The sequence below is a fragment of the Microtus oregoni genome, unplaced genomic scaffold (assembly GCF_018167655.1).
Source record: "Microtus oregoni isolate MIOR12 unplaced genomic scaffold, Mior012 000006F_ref0000085, whole genome shotgun sequence".
Taxonomy (NCBI): Eukaryota; Metazoa; Chordata; class Mammalia; order Rodentia; family Cricetidae; genus Microtus; species Microtus oregoni.
The window spans coordinates 9,069,671-9,087,724 of NW_024543065.1; the positions used below are offsets into that span (position 1 = coordinate 9,069,671).

Consider the following 18,054-nt stretch of genomic DNA (forward strand, 5'->3'; position numbering starts at 1 on the left):
ATTTGTCATCTGTCTAATTTCCACCTTTGGGTGCTAGGATTCTGTCTCACTTTCTTATTCCCGAGTAAATCAGTCGTGGTATGTGGCAAGTAGCAGGGGATCTAAAATGTTGGATGATTGGCTGGTATAAAAATAATGAAACCAACCACCCTTCTGAAGTGCTAAAGCCTGCTGGAGAAATCCCAGTGTCATTCAGACTGACCATATGCCTGGTGCTTTGCTTGCCAGTGAATGTGGATGGCAGAACAGGTTTCTGGGCATTTCTCACTGTTCACATGGAACTGCTACTTATGATCTGCAGCTGAGTACATGGGAGGGGAGCCAGGCAAGCGTCCCTCCATTTGCAGGAACACGACGTTCTACCTTGTAGCCTCTAGGAATCTCAGAGTTGTGATGACACATGAGACCCCAGGATGGCAAAAGCAGGGTGAAGGCTTAGGATAGTTGGAGTCCTCAGACAGTTCGGGGCTTAATTAGGGTGAGTCCCTTTTTTTTAGCATGAAAGATCATTTCGCCTCTTGGCTACATTCCAGCTGACAAGTAGATGTGAAGTCCCTAGCACCACGACACTGCCTGGGTGGATTGAAACACTAAGGGCCAGGTTACGCAGCCAGCCTTTGCCAGACAGATTCTGTGCAGATGCACAAGGGCTTACCACACACTCCATCTCAGCTACCTTCCCTGCTAGAGAGACACACCAAAACATGGGCCCCATTTCTCCACCGTGGAAGTGGAAGTATGGGAAATCTAAATGGTCCACTTGAAATCCCACCAACACGTTTCTTTACTTTCATTTATCTTTTGAAAATATGCTCACTCAACTAGATTCTTTTCCCCTGGCTTTTAGATTTTTGTTGATTTATTTTAGAGTATTTATATGCAGACAGTATGCTTGACCATTAGGCAGACGTTAATTTACTTCTGCATGGTATGGCTTTTACTTCCCTGTGGTAACTCAAACAGGCCTCACCATGCCTCTTAAATTCAGTACCTCATTTTCTTGGTTGGATATTACTAGTGTCTTTCATTATGGGCTTCTCTATGTTAAAACAAGAATCTAATGGAGCAAATCTAACTGCCTAATAGACAACATTGCTTCAATGCCATCCACCTTTGCATCTGCAGCCTTATATGTGTTCTTGCTATAATTAAATTTCAGATATAGTCATTTACATAATATTTCCAAGGATCATCTTCAGACTGCACTCTTTAGCTACATGGCAGTAACTCACTCCCCAGGCAAGTTGTTGGGCCAACAACACACAAGGAAAGAAACAGGAAGCTGTTACCTGGCCCTGTAGAATGGTGAGAGAGACATTTCTAAGGGTACGTCTTTCTGAATATGTCCTGTGTTACTTTTCAAAGGTGCAAACCAAGCCAGCAGGATTTGCTGCATATACCCTCACCCCCTTAAAAGCACAGGAGGATAAAGTATGATGCTATCAACCTGAACTTTAATTTTTGAAAAATGAAAATAAAGCATCATAAACACATGCCATTGCAGGCGTTAAATATTGAAAAACTAGTTTCGCTGCTTTATATTGCTTCATCTTCATTAAGCTTGATTTTCAACAGACAGTAAAAGACAAAGCAAGAAAAGCTAAATTATGATATTCAGGCTGTTGCTAGCACTGCCTTCTCATAGATACAAAGCACATGGGAGGCAGCTATCAAAGAAAGTATCTAACTTCGCATAAGTGCTACCTCATTTGGGCAGTTTTAGAGAAATTCAAAGTCAGGGCTGGTTTGGGACTTGTCTACATGTTTTCTAGCTGCTCTCATGCTAACCTGTTTAGCCAGGAATGTTAGGGAAACAGATCGCTCTTTCAAGATAAACACAAAATATGTAAGCACTTCTAGGCGAAAAGGCAGGTGTTACACCAGCTATGTGGAGTGAGACTGCATGTGTCTCAACCGATATAAAGACTAGCCGTCAGAGGAATGGAAGCTTTAGCTGCGAGGCAACTTTGGGACCATAGTGAATCTCAACCTTGGCTGATGTAGGAATCATCCTTGAGGTGTTCGTGAAAATCCCAGCATCATGATTCTCATGGGCCTGGGTCCTGACCTGGGTAAATTTCACAATGAAACCCTCGTCCAACACAGTAGGTATTGGAGAACAAGAAGTTGTAGCCATTGAATGGATCATGCTCTGGCCCAATCATATGACTGTTTGCTCACACGCTGGCTCTGTAGTCTACTGTAGGATACCCAAGACCTCAATCCTTCTGCTTATGATTTTACGTGTTTCTATAAATGTTTGAATTTTAAGGGCATCTTGATCACCTTTAGAGTCTCGTAGAGTCTAGTAGAGCAATTTAGGAAGATGTGATTTCTACATGGAGCAAGGAACCATGGAAGAGGTCTCGGCAGTGCCAAAACACTAAGGAAGAACTGAAGATATTAGAATAAAGCTACTTTTCATTCAAATAAACCATTAGATAAGCTGTAGTAACTTAAGATGTTAAAAATCAAGGAAACTGGCTACATGAAGAACCTCTGCACTATTTTTGTAACTTCTTAAATATCTAAAAAAATATAAAATATAAGGTTTATTTAAAAAATAACATTGGAATTAAGCGCAAATGGGTCATAGTGTAGAATGAAAAACTAAAAAGTTCCCAGAATGTAAGAAAAAAAAAACAAAATATAGACACTCTTGGGCGATGGTGATGACTTCTGGGCTATAATAATATCAGCAGTAGACTAAGGGAGAAACATTTTTGATAAGCTTGACTACATTAGAACAAAAACTGCCTGCACTTTTAAGAAAATGAAAAATAAGCCACAGGAGAGAAAACTATTACCTATCATACAAAGAATCCCTAAAATTCAACAACAACAACAACAACAAAAATCAGACTGGGAAGAGACCTGGGTGGGTAAGGTGCATGCTGCACAGCCATGAAGATCTGAGTTTGGATCTCCAGCACCCATGTTAAAAAAAAAAAAAAACAGCTGACATGATATTCTGCTTCTATAATGACTCCACCCCTGGAATATAACAATACCAGAATCCACTAAGGACAAGTATGTCAGCAACACTCATCCAGTGCTGCTGAGAATGTTTCACGCCGTTTGGAAGAGATGGAAACTTTCTTACAAAGCTAAACACACTCATTTAAGAAACATTCCAGCAATTATGCTGCTTGATATTTACTCAAATGAATCGAAAACTATGCCCACACAAAAATCTGAATGGAGATATTTATAGTCAATTTCTTCAAAGTGCTAAAACTTGGGCACAATCAAGACATCCTTCATTAAGTACATGGATAAATCAACTGTGATGCGTGAAGACAGTAGAGTATTTATTATTCAGAGCCAAAAAGTAATGATCTATTAAGCCATGAAAGGATGGAGAGAAACCTTAGGTGTGTATAACTCAGGGGAAAAAGCCAGTCTGAAAATACCGCATTTATGTTTCCAATTCCACTGTATTCTGGCTAAGACCACACTATGGAGAGGTCTTAGCATAGAGAAACTATTCTGTAGGATACAATCATGTTGGATATTGACTGTTTTACATGTGTATACAGTGTGTACTGGCAGGAGTGAAGGTTAAGTGGGTTAGAAACTTTGGACATAATACTGTAACGCTGTAGGTTCCCTGACATCTACAAATTTCCCATTCTAGCTGGGCAGGTAAACAGTGGGGCAGTCGAATGTGGTAGGGTGAAAAATGTGCAGAAACTTCCTGCACCTTCCATTCAGTTTTGCTTTGCACCTTTAACTGTTCTGTAAAAGTTTCTAAAAGCATACAAATTTAGTCTGCTGAAAAAAAAAACGCATGGGTTGAGACAAAAAAGAGATTAGACACCTCTGGGGAAATAGTACTCGTGTCTCTTGATTGAGATCACTAGGCTACAAAGGGTCAGTGAGAGCAGGGACAGTGTCAGCTTCGCTTGCACCTGTATATGCAGGTCTGCCATAGTGCCCACAATAGTGAGACCCAGCAGTCAACTGGTGAAGGAGGGAAGTGCTACCTGTTTCATGGACTTTCTTTTCTAATTGTTCCTCACCAGGTTAAACTACCCCAGTTTTAGGCATTTTTTGTGTATGTCTTTGCTCATTTATTTCATGCTTTATTGTGTATTTGAAGAAAATTATAACATCCTACGTATACACACACACACACACACACACACACATCCACACACATACATGACTAACAGCTCCAACAGAATGGATGGAGCCTCATTAGTATTTTTTATCTGCCAACTCTTAATCTGAACTTTGGATGAATAGGGCAAACAAACAGAAATGAGTTGACATGAATTTAACTTAGCAAGACTTGTTTAAACTATCTTATTTGGTAATATTCATGTGACAAGTTAAAAGTTACTATCATTAAATTAAAAGCATCACTTACTTTAGCCTGAAACTCTGTTCAGCTTATACATAATTCTGCATTGGTGTGCTGTGTCTTCAAAAAGGTATTTCTGATGTGATTTGGACCCTCAGGATTGTGGTTCAACTCTATGTGTTTAGAAGACATTTGTTCATGGGGAACGTAGATGATCCATGAAACACAGCACCCTAACTTTATCAGGTTGTGTGTCCATTGTTAACCTATTTCTCTGCTAAGGCTGGACAACGCCTTTCTTTAAATAGATTAAGTAATATCCAAGAATCTTCTAACTGCAACATCTTTCGTCATTTAAATCTAAATTTATATAATCCCCTGAATCCTGGGATTCAGGCTAGTTTTCATGCTCATGTATTCTTCTGTCCACAAGATGGCAGACTTTATGTTATTTTCCCCAGTCTCCAAGGGTTAAAAAGAACCTCAACCCTTTTGCAGTTTTGAAAATCTAAACCTACCAATTTCTGGGAAAAGTCAGATAGAAGCAGCATGGGTTTTACAGCCTGACTAAATGGTGTCTTAAACACTCCAGATTCTGATAATAAAGATTTCATTTTCGGAGTAGGAGTACTACTTGAGGCTGTATTTCTCCAGAACAGTAGAAACCCCACAAAGATTAAAGACACAATAAGTATTTTCATTTGTGTTTCTTTTCTTTTACATAAACAAGGACAGAGTTTTTAAAACTTAGAACTGATTAGAAAAAATTTACAATGGAGGCTACTAGGTAAAGTCCTCAAAATACACAATTGTTATTAATCTTTTTCCTTGACCCATGCCAAGTATGTCAATCTTGTTTATTTTAGTGGTGTGTGTGTGGGGGTGGGGTGGGGGGGTGTGGATGTGGGTGTGTTTGGAGGGGGGTCACTGGGAAATAAGACTTCCTCTGGAGAAGAATTAGCCAACCACTACTCCTGGATCCCATGAACAAAGTTGAAAATTAGAAAGAAGGTTTCAGAATAGCACTGCTGTTTTCTTTAGTGAGGAGAAAACTGATTCTGTGCTGTCTGTGTGCTTAAGGAGACTCGTGGCTTTTCCAACTCACCCTGCTCAGCAACTCATTCATTTCCATCACGAGGGTGTTCAGATTGCCCTCCGCCACCTGAATGAGCCTCTCCGGTGCCCGCTGGGGTGAGAGCAGATGCTGAAAAAGATTTCAGGTCATGTACATCTTAGTAAATGGTTTGGTAGCCATACTAGGGTCAGACAAAGCACATTTTTTTCCTGCATGCACTGAATACTTAGCATTGCTGTCCTCAATAGAAGAGAAACTACCATAAGTGGGCACTTACCCATGGACTGCCATGCCAGATACTCATGTAAATATGAAGACTTGCTGCAGTTTATTGAGAAATTACCATGTTTTAATTTTTTTTTTGTTTATTCCCCCAACCCATTCACTTATTATAAGAACTCTGTGAGGTAAATGTTATCCCATTTTCTGGATGAGTGAACTGTGGACTGCAGAGAGCTTTTACAAAAGGTCATCAGCTGGTAATTGGTTGTATTTAGAAGGACTGTTGGATTATCAAGATTTCCATTCCAATCAGCATAGCTGTAGTTCACAAGGGAGAACGAGAGCAGCCCCTACTGCAAGGACCTTGCTTGTGAGGTTGAACCTGTGATCAACATTTGTAGTATTTGGCTATATGCACACGCTGTGCCAGAATCCTCTATAATCTGTAATTTACTTTTAGACAGGGCCAACCTGTGATAGTGATGAAGAAAACTGAAAATTGGTCTGCTCTGTAAAGTTGGCAAAGGGTTGACAGCTCCAAGTCCTTGTACAGATCATAAAAATACCACAATGCCCATTTCATGCCTAATAGGAGGGGTTATTGCTCCTTATTAATCACAGCTTTAGCCACCCTCCATTCTTCTAGATAAGATTCACTAGAATTTGCATTGAGGGCTTCACTTCCACTTGCTAATGACTGAAGGGACTGCAGGCTCCTGCATCTGGGAACTTGCTCCATCTACGGAGGCTAAGCACAAGTCTAACTGTTCCGTCATGTCATTCTTTATCCTTCTCACCGAGATGTTGCACAATTCCCCCATGTTGTTTAATGTCAATGATGGCAATAAGTAAGTAAACTTAGCTTTGGCCATCACACGTGTAGTTCTGGTGGCCTTTGACGAGAACTTGGGAACCACAACATAATATAGTACTTATATGTTGTAAAATATGAAAATAGGATTTTAAGTTTTCAAATAATAGACGTATTATAGAAAAAGAATTGAAGAATGAAGAATGGAATTAAAGAATTATGGAGGTCATTTTTATGAACTCTGGAAGATAAGAGAGGTGTCAGAAGTCTTTGGCGTTAATGATGCTCCTGCGTAGAACCTCTTCTAAGGGCCTCCAGGAAACTCACCATCTATTGGTAACTTACTATTTTTTAAAAATATGTTTGTACACATCTGAAATATTTGCTTTTCTAATTTGTTTTCTAGTCTGCATTCTCTCTGTGTGTTGAAAATAGCTGGCCGGCCTCCTTTGCATGAAGGGTTTTATGTTCTGAATATGAGGTAAATAGATTGTGGCCTAGCTTTCAAGGTTGTCCTTTGTGTTGCCTTACCCTCTAGAGTTCCAGCCTTATCTCTCTCACACAGGCCTGACTTCTAATGTGGTCAGACAGGCCCAACGCGTCTCTCTGCCATATGCAGGTGGCTCTCTTAAGCAAGACTAGGTGGTAAGAGCATGGCCTGGGGCCAAGGAGGTCTCACTACTGGCTGGCTAGATCTCCCATATGAATTATTTTTGTCTCTTCAAGGTTGTAAAAAATGTTCAGCCTCAAAGGCCCTTGAGTCATACTGCCTCTATTCAGGTCTCCTCTCTTCACTTATTAGCTGGGCAATTGAGCTTCAGCGAGAACCTTCCTATGCCTCAGTTTTCCCACTTGAAGACACTTAACATAGTACTTTTTTAAAAATCATTTCAGATTGTTCCAACAAAAATTATCACAGATTAGGTGGTTTGAACAAAACATACAGTTCTGGAAGCTGAATGGTCTGAGGTTGTCAGCTAATTTGGTTGCTGGTGAGGACCTGCACACAGTTCTTTTTTCCCTGTGTGCTGAGATGGCTGGTAGAGAGACAATTCCTCCTCCTCCTCCTCCTCTTCCTCCTCCTCCTCCTCCTCTTTCTCCTCCTCCTCCTCCTCCTTCTCCTCCTCCTCCTCCTCCTCCTCCTCCTCCTCCTCTTCTTCCTCCAAGTCTATTGTTGTATCACTAGGGCTTCATCCTCATTCCTCAGTTTAACAATGATCACCTCCCAAAGATTTGATTTCAAAATGCTGTCATGATGGGAACTAGGGCTTCTGTAGCTCACAAATGGATGTATTGAAATGCTGGTCTATAAGATAATGATGCTATCAAGTGTGCTTTTGAGAAGTGACCAGGTGATGAAGGGAAGACCCCTTCTGCTTGGGATTACCCTTTGAAATATACCCAGAGAGCTCAGAATTCTTGCCACTATAGGAGGCCAGAGCAAGGAGTCACATATACACAAGAAATGATCCCTTACCAGACACTGAGTCTGCCTTAAATTTGGGCTTTCTAGCCAGAAGAACTGTTAAAATTGCATTTCTATTGTTCACAAGCTAGCCAGTTAAAGCATTTTGTGGAAGCAGCCAAGCAAACTAAGTCAGAGTTTCAAATTAGAAACTTAGAGGTACATAAACTACTTATCAAAGCTCTATTTTCTTTTTTGGGTTTTTGTTGTTGTTATTGCAAGAACCTTGTGCTATCGTATATGCACAATTTTAATTGCATAACTTTTCAACAACAGTTGTTACTGCCACCATTAAGGCAGTGGTGAGGATTAAAGAATATTATATTTCCTAGAAACATATCTGACACCGGCTAGTGCATGAAGTAAAGAGGTTTCCCCTGTCCTCACCAGCATTTCTCTTCCTTTAGAAACCTTCTCTGCCATTTGGGTCCCTACAACACTAGGCTCTCTTCACTGCTGGTTTCCCTAGTTACTCCGAATCTTACCTGGTTTTCCAATTTTTTTTGTGCATCAACTCTTTAGAAGGCATATAATACCTCTACATTAGTTTTGCTAATGGCTTAATTATTGTTTAACTATTTTTTTAAACAGCAGAGAATCTATGCAAGTTTGCTGAAGCTATGGGAAAACCAAAGGAGTTAGGAAATGCATCGGGAACTGAGTGCAGCTGGGAATCCTGCATCTTCTCAACAAGAATTTGATAACTGGGTGACAACATGCAGGAAACTGCTCCGAACTCATTCTGAACCACATTAATCTTTCAAATGTTGCTACTAGCCTTTCACAGATGGAAAGCTTTGGCAATGTTTTTAGAATAGTGTGCCTTGAATTGGTACCTTCAGAATCACTTTCGAAGTTGCAACAACATTTTAATCTTGGTTTTTTTTTTTTCCCAGTAATATTAAAGAGTAGTGAAAGCTTCCCTGACTCTAACTTTAACTTCCCTGACTGATAAGCAACTGGGAAATGGATGCCAGCAATTGATCTTAGGATCTACATTTGCATGGGTCAAAGGTCAATTTGAATGTGTAAGTCACACCTGCTTGTCACCATCAGGACCCCTTGTAGGGGGCTATTCAGTTTCATTGCAGGAATGCAGACTGAGAAACCACATGCCACCTATAGAGGAGTGGGGATGTAGTCAACATCATATTCTCCTTGCAAGAAGCAATTCGTTTCCAGTCCAAATCATATTACTTTAGATTAATGCTTTTAATTTGAATTTTATTGGCTTTGAAGACTTCTGTACGGATTCATTTGTTTTGATTTTATGGAGCTATAAGTATAAGGGGGTACATACCTGATTTAATGTTTGCACATATTTAAGTCACATAATAAAACCGATTTAGGACAAACAGAGGGGAATATAAAAGTATTTGCTTTTTATAGCACTCTGCATATTACAGTTCTTCAGTTTGAAACACCAGTTTAGTTGTTGCTTTCCTGCATTTGCTTTCCTGGTTTGGGGGCCATAAAAGGAACTTGTACTAATGACAGCCAAGACCACTTGGTCCTGGCCCTGCAGCTGTGAGTGCCCCCACCTACCTTGAGTTCCCGAGTTGTATTTTCAAGACCATAGAGAATCTTATATGGAGCAGGCAGCGGACCAGTGAGGTTGATATTCATGGCCATCTGCTCCAGACGAGCCAGGTCACCAAGAAGAAGGCCTGTGCACTCATCGCCACAAACTGGGAAAGGGAAATAAAGAATGTTTACTCATGCTACACACTCCAGCCAGATGTTCAAAGATATCAATTATGGAACACTTTATGGTCCAAGCACAGTTCGATGAAAGATGGTGAGATGCATCTCAGATAATTAATGCAATCACACTGATGGCAGCTGAAGAAAGATGAGGAAAACAGAAGATCAAGTTGTATCTAATCACACAGTAACTAGAGGGACCAAACAAGAAGAGCGGATCGAATTTGCACTGTGTGGAGCGGGAAGCATGTTGAAGAACTGCTAAAAGAAAGAGAAAGCATATAACATAAGTCTGTGAGAACATAGCAGTAACACTAAATTACACTGTTCACTGTGGCATATGCCTTTAATCACAGCACTCAGGAGGCAGAGACAAGCAGATATCTGTGAGTTCAAAATCAGCCTGTCTAGGACTGTTACACAGAGAAATCCTATCTCAACCCCCCCCCCAAAAAAAGAATGTTCACTGCATCCAAACGTGTGGTACATCATCTTCCATGGCACTGCAGCCATTTCTCCTGCAAAGGCTTTGTGTATGGCTTTGTGTACTATGAAAAAGGTATATCAGCATTATCTTGTTATACAGTCAGAAGATTTTGAGTGTGTTTGTATGTATTGTATGTACAGGTACAGGCATACATGTGTGTATGCTGAGTGATTGTGGATGTAAGAGGTTAATGTTAGGGGGGTCTTTCTTTTTTCTTTTCTTTCTTTTTATTTTTGTTTTTCAAGACAAGATTTCTCTGTAGCTTTGGAGCCTGTCTTGGAGCTAGCTCTTGTAGACCAGGTTGGTCTTGAACTCATAGAGGTCTGCCTGCCTCTGCTTCCTGAGTGCCGGGATTAAAAGCATGCACCACCACCCAGCGGTGGTGGGGGTCTTTCTTTATTGCTCTTACTGGACCAGGGATTACTGTTTTGACTAGGCTGGCTGTTCAGCAAGTGTCGGAGATAATCACGTGTACACCTCTCCAAAGTAGGTGGTTACAGGAGCGTGGTGTCACACTTAACATTTTCCATGGGTGCTGCAGCTATGAACTTAGGTCTCATTATTATGAGGCAGTCACATTACTCACAGAGCCCTCTTCTCACCCCCTGACAGAATTTTTTTAAGCCGCCAAGAAAGAATCTTTCTTTCCATGAGGACTTTTCCTTGTCTTGATGTTTACTGTTTGGGCTAACATTTCCTCCTTTCCCCAAGTATTTTAGCTCTTACAATGAGCTGCAACTCCACAAATCTCTACTGTGATGATAAATTTATCCAGTCTTGCAAATACACAGTTCCTAAAGATAGCGCAAGATCTAATCTGTATGTAACTGGCTATTTTAGTTTCATTCACATTATCCTGAATGATCGAAAAGGAGAACTATTCAAATGTGGTAGAGAGGGTTGTGGTAGAGTTGGTAGAAGGATACATGGACTTTTGTCAGACCATTACCAAATTAAAGCGGCATCACAGTTTCTAAAGAGAGGATATATCCATTCTTTGGAAAATGTAATATGTATTTACTTAATATTTCATATTTTTTGAAACAAGGTCTATGTCACAGCCCAGACTAGTCTTGAATTTGATATGTAGCTGAAGACAACCATAAAATTATGGTCTTCTTTCTTCTACCTTCTGAGTGCTGGGATTACCAGCATGAATATTTTTGCCTGGTTAACGCAGCACTGGAAGCCAGGGCTCTGTGCATGATAAGTAAGTACTCTCCAACTAAGCTTTATTTCTGGCTCCGTAATTTGAACTTTTTAGTAAGACTTATATCTTTATACCAAGAACACAGACTACCATAATTACAGTATATACATAAATCCATGTAGACAGATTCAAATTCTGTCTTCTAGTCTGCGGAGAGATAAAAACTCTATCCATGTTAGAAGAGAAAAGTATCTATATCTATCTGTCTATCTTCTATCTATCTATCTATCTATCTATCTATCTATATCTATCTATCTATCTATCTAATCATGGGAAACACTGAGTTCTGGAGAGTAGGACTGGCTCATGCCTCAGACTAGCAAAAATTCAATTAGTTCTCTAAACAGCACTCCCCTGGGCACTTAATGGAGAGAAAACCATTTGCAGAAGCTTGTAAACAAAGGGCAGTAGTACAGAGGGTGATTTTTTTTGGATAGGACAGCAGTTGGAGGTGAGCTGCCATATCCCTTCACAGGTATTTAACAGCCCCAGCAGGGCTTTTAATAAATCAGCTCCATGCAGGTGGCAAGGACAAGCATGGCATGTCATCTGAGCTCCGATGCAAGCTGCTGACATTTCACAAGTGAGTGAACAGGAGGCTCTGGAGGCAGTAGATAAAGTCTAGACCTGGAACCCTGTATCTCACTGTTCCAACTGGAAAGAAAGGGGATTTCTGCACTGTGGAAACACAAAGAAAGGAAGGAAGAACAGTGACCTCTTCCCCTTGGGCAGTGAGTTCAGTAGACCTGTCAGCATTCAATCACTGTAGAAAACACGTCGCAAGACACAATAAAGTGTGGGCTCGTATAAAGATGTGAAGACTCTCAGTGTGGTTCTCAGACACTACTGGGACTCAGAACCACTGGGAAGGCTCTCAGATTTTCAGAGGACTAGGCAACCTTATGGGTTTCTGATCCTCGAGGTGAAGTGAGGCCATGCTTCCTGATTCTCATGCTGAGAATATACTTTCCTTAAGAAGCTTTCAAGGACTTTGATAGTGTTGGTTGGGCATGACACTGTGGGCAACAGGAAGAATTTCAGTTTTGTTAGTGCCTAGGAGCTTAACAGGCATGCAGGGTCCTGCACATATACACCCCAGTTCCACCCCAGAGACTACACAGTCTGTATTTCAGAAAGTTTTCATGGAACGCACACACAAATGTCTGAAGACCAAGGATTCTTAACTAGGGATGCACAGAATCATAGAAATTCACAGAGTCTTCAAGCCTGGACCTTCCGCTTTCTACCTCCTGGAGACTTGGGTTCAATATATCCATGAAAAAAAATTCAGCCATCAGTATTTCTGAAAGATTCCAGTTGTTTGTTTTATCCATGGCTTTGAAAGAATGTGCCATATGACAGATGGTGGGCATGCACAATACCCAATACCCAAACGAGGATGTTATCTTGCTTGTAGTCTCCTCTGTTTGGAACATTTCATCTTCATCCACCTGATTCCTAACTGTTCAGGTCAAATGTGTGACTTCCTCAGAAGGCTTGATATCTGAAGCTACTGTTGAGTGAGATAATAAGTCATATGTCATCCCTGTATTCCTCATGTCTTTCCAATTTAACCCTTGTGATTGTACCGGCTAGTATATTTTCTTGTTTCTCCTTGACTTTAGGACAGACTTTAAACATCTTTACTATAATGTCTAGGCCATTGTACACAGTAAAAATTTAATAAATGTTGTGCATTATTATCTCTGTGAAGGAAGGATAGGAAAATATTTTAGACAAAGAGTAGCAAGGTTCAATATTTGAAGAAGTCTCATGGCATAACCACACACTCATGAGCAGAGAGAAAAATAGGGAGGTAAGAATTTGGGATCAAAGAGAGAAAGGTGTTGGTCACATAAGAAATGTCTGAAGTGAGAATGGCATGTTTGATAGACAATGAAGAGCCATCAAGATGTGTAAGGAGTACAAGATAGGATAAGAACAATAGTTGGAGGAAATATAGTGCCTTGCTGACTAGAAGGGTAGAGATCGTCTGAAATCAAGACAGATGGTTGTCCTTATTACCATCCTGGGAGTATACCTAGAGAATTTTATATCCCACTACTGATATACTTGCTTATCTATGTTTATTGCTTCTCAACTAACAAAATCTAAGAGATCCAATCAGCTCAGATGTCTACCAACTGATGAATGAAAAATGAAAAATGTGGTATATATACACAACAGAACTGTATTCAGCTACAAAAAATGAAATTATGAACTTTGAAGGTAAGTGAGTAGAAGGAGAAAAAATGTTATGAGTGGGATAACCTAGGCATCAAGACAACTAAACAAACACTGTGTTCTCCCTCATCTGTGGATCCAAGCTAATTCTTTAATTTTTTTTTTTACTGCCATTATAGCTCTGAAATCTTAAGGGAGGGGAAACAGTATAATATAGATGATATGAAAGCAGTGCCTGGAATGGGGAGATACTGGGAGAAGAAAGGTTTAAACAGGGAGAGGAGGAGAGAATAATATGATAAGGAGGTGAGGGGAGTGCTAACCAAAATGAAATAAGTATAAAAAAGCCAATGGAAACCTACTAACCTTAGACAAACAAACAAACAAAACAAAAAAGCATATTTCATCTTAAAAACAGAGTTAGAAACGAGACACCTTCACATTGGGAAAATTTTGTCTAGAGGCTATGGATTGTTACATAAAATTCTCAATGCCAGGCGTGGGATATTTCCTTATTGGAATTAGTTCATGGAGACCTCTAGACTCTAGATTAGAAATCTGGAGTCAAGAGTTCTCCAAAGCCGTGGAGGCTCTTGTAATTCTTCTTGGTTACCCTCCAGAACTGGATAATGAGAGTCTATTGCTGAAGACATGATACACAATAACTGCATGAGAAAATCTGAAATTGAGATGAAAACCCCTCCCTGATGGCTTAGCTTTCATGGTGTTGGAAGGTGCTACTCAAGCAATCCGGGGGAGAAAATGAATTGGCAGCGTTACCAACTGTGAATACCCACAGGAGAGAAGCCTTATCTGATACTACAAACTCACTCAAAAGAACGTGGCGGGAGAGATCAGAGGGTCTAAGTGGAAATATAAATATGTTGTCTACATACATAGTGAGGAATATATTTGTTTATATCTGTAGATAATCACCATTCTCAGCTGTAATCAGAGAGGCCTCTGTTCCCACTGAACTATGGTGAATGTACAGAACTGGCTGTAACAGATGCTGAGATGTAGCAGTTGATTGTTCAGATCCACATAAGACATATATTGCATTCTTTCAAAGGGTTAGAGAACATGGAGAAGAGCAGCCTAAAAAATGCAGGAACCAGAAGACAGAGGGAAGGGCTGCAGAACACCATCTTTGGGGTGTACAAAGATGGCATACATATAGCCATCGCAACCACAGAGTCTCAAAACATATCTATGCCTGCACTGGATCTGCATGAGACTGAGCCCATCAACAGTCTGACAGGGGTAGACAAGAGACTCGTTGGTCATGCCTCACACTGATGAACTATTTCCTACTGATAAATTCAGGGAAGGGGGAATTATTGATTTCAGGTGATTTCACCAGGCTCCAAAGGATATTTCTAATCCAATGGTCATGAAGAAGACCCTGTTTAAAATAAATGGTTTAAAATCAAAACCAAACCAAAAGTCTTGAATCCAGAAAAGGACAGTGAGAGAGGAGAGAACTTGAAGAGTAGGAGGGGGGTAAGTGAGAGCTTGGGGAGAGAGTGACCAGAATGAATTATATAAAAAAATATAAGTGCATGAAATCATCAAAGCAGTTAATTAGCAAAAAAAAAAAAAAAGAACTCTTAAAGATAGTGATCCCAGTGAATACTTGTAAGTACAGCTATTTACTGGTAACCCAGAGAAATGTACTGAAATGGAGAGGATGCAGGGGCAAAAAGTCGATAAGAATGTCTAGGAAAGAATACATTGAGGCTATGTGCTAAGATGTTTATTTCTGGGTGGCCTGGACTGAGCTACAACTTCTTAGGTTTTACTAACATTAAGAGGTGAGTGTATCTTACTTTTTCCCAGTTCTGAATGGGTGTGCAAAACACTTTGATTCACAAAATGTGACAACACGACAAGACACCTTTTTTCTTTCCCCTTTGGCTTAGGTCTCAGCCTCAAAGATTTAAAGATTTTATGTTCACATTCTTAGAACTCTCTTGCCTAGAGTATTTTGTAAGTGGAGACTGCTCTATAATTTGCAGCTGCCCAAGGCCAGAATAATCACACAGAAACTATATTAATTACAACACCGTTTGGTCAATGGCTCAAGCATATTTCTAGCTAACTCTTATATCTTATATTAACCCATTTCTATTAATATGTATTGCAAAATTGCTGTGGCCTACCAGTAAGTTTCTGGTTGGTGGTTGGCGTCTTTCTCCCTCTGCAACTACATGGCATCTCCCTGACTCTACCTATTCTCTCTATATATCTTTTCCAATCTGGTTATATTCTGCTTTGCTATAGGTCAAAGAGAATTTGTTCATTAATCAATAAAAACAACACATATGCAGAAGACACCCCACACCAATAATTCCAGGTTAGCCTCATTAAGAGACAGACAGCATGAGAGAGAAGGGTTCATCCTCATTGTCACCAGCTGGGACCCCACCATGTAATTAAAAGATAAGCAACATTTGATTCATGCTTGCCATTATGGTTTGGGATTTGCATTATGTGGATTCACTTTAGGGACTTTCAAGTCTCAAATCATAAATAAAAAAACAAGTATTTGAAACAATTCTTAATAGTATTAAGTCTTAATCAATTGAAGCCTCAGATCAGTGGCAAAGCACTTCGTGACTTCCCCAAAAATAGCCCTGGGTTTTATTCTCAGAGCATACATACACACACATGCATGCATGCACCACACACACACACACATGCATGCACATACACACACACACACACACACCTATGTAAAAACATAATGATTCCTTTTCCATTGAGCTAAGTTCCATTACATTCCAGTGAAGTTGAATTTATGAAAGCTATTCTCAGACTATAAGTAGTAGTTTGATGTTTTTTAGGTCTCAGAAGATATTTAATATGTTGTCTCCCTAGGCTTTTTCGGGTTGTGTATTTATTGGGAATCCATTGATAATCTTTTCTCTAATTTGTTAATTTGGCTATAATTTATCTATTTCCAAGAATGATTTGGACTAGATTGTTTATTATTGCACTGCTAGAGATCCTTTCTAGGGTGGTTTCTGAAATTTCCAAGAAAAAAAGTCCACAGCTTTTTTTTTTCTGTTCATTTCATACAAGAACAACCTGGGGACTAGAATACAGATGTCGATCTGTTATACTGAGATATTCCACAGAAGAAACTGCTGAGCTAGGATGCCAAGAGGCACAATGAAGACTAAGCTTCTCCTGTTTGTTCTCCCTCCACCCATCTGCTTTGCTTTCTCTTTAGTTGTTGAAATGAAATGTACTTAATTGCCTCTTCAAGACCTCATCCACGCCAGTTTATGTCTTTGGATCCAAGGGTTTACTATTAAGCCCTATGTTATTGTCTCTGCATTTGCTTCCTTAAGGAACAAAGTAAAGCAGATTTCCGTAAGTGAAAGGTAAGCCTTATAGCATGCACCAGTTATTACCCCCACATCTGTTTGAGTGGCTCAGAAAGACTTGTGAATACAACGGCCATGGGAGATTTTTCAAAGCTTCTATCAAGCTCATTGAGTTTTAAAACACACACGTTAATAGGGGTTGTACCATTTACATAATGGTTTGTCATTTTATTCTGGCATGGAATAATTTGCTTATGCCACGAACTAGTTTTCTTTGACCTTAAAAATGTATGGAGTGTATGGTAACAGACACTGGAGATGCCCTGTAAATGAAAAACAAATTTAATTCACCCTGATAGGAAGATCTGAGGAGCATAGAGAGACATGCGGTATTCACATTCTATAAACAATGGCTCTCTGACAAGGCTGCTGTGTAAATTAATACCTATCTCATAATCAGGACATCCTCTAAGCCTCTCTAAATCATTCTCCTAATTCAATAATATGGATACGCTTATAGAGTGAGAGCTTGCCGAAAATGCGTGAGAGTAGAAGCAAATATTTCAAGACTATGATTAGATTTTACATGACTAAATGTTTCCGAGTCTTTGCCTATAAAAGTGTCAGGATAAATTTGTGTCTAATATTAACAAATGCAGCACTAAATTCAGATTGTTATAGCTGGGCACATGTGAGGGGCAAATCACACAGCCGATATTACACATCTTTCAGTTAGCAATTAGTTCAAAATATTGCATTTCTACCAGAATCCCCCATGCATAGTAATTACTGGCTTACTGTCACAAAAAAATTCACATAGTGCATTTAAACCAAAGAAGCTGAAGCTGAAATGAGTACACTGAGCATTTGGGAAAGGCCAAACCCTTTGAGCAGTTTTTGGTAGAAATACATAAACTGACTGCTCCAATCAACTGGGGATAAATGAATGTAAATTCACATTTTTAACAAAAGATACAATTTGTACTATAATGTGTATATTTTAAGTAGGAAAACTGAAAGAAATTAATAAATCTCTGTATCTGGATTTATTTATTTATTTATTTATTTATTTATTTATTTTTGCCTATCTTCCCCTTGATTCCTTGAAAAGGGAACATTTAAGCAGGGCAGGTAGTTTACACTTGCAACCTCTGTGTTCTCGAGGGAAAGTCAGGAAAATGGGGTGTTCAAACCAGCCTGGGCTACATGGAGAATGCTAAGCTAACCTGAGATGATACCGTCAGATGCTTGTCTTGAG

General features: G+C 39.7%; 1 protein-coding gene across 3 annotated transcripts in view; it reads right to left on the bottom strand.

Annotated features, from left to right (window-relative positions):
• Lama2 (laminin subunit alpha 2) overlaps window positions 1-18,054 on the bottom strand; it is a 583,059-nt gene that overhangs the window by 128,564 nt on the left and 436,441 nt on the right. For all 3 annotated transcript variants that reach the window (XM_041653904.1, XM_041653903.1, XM_041653905.1), the window contains 2 exons: window positions 9,425-9,567; window positions 5,412-5,510 (listed from right to left, as the gene is read on the bottom strand). In XM_041653904.1, coding sequence (XP_041509838.1) covers window positions 5,412-5,510; window positions 9,425-9,567 — 242 coding nt within the window. The remainder of the gene's footprint in view (window positions 1-5,411; window positions 5,511-9,424; window positions 9,568-18,054) is intronic.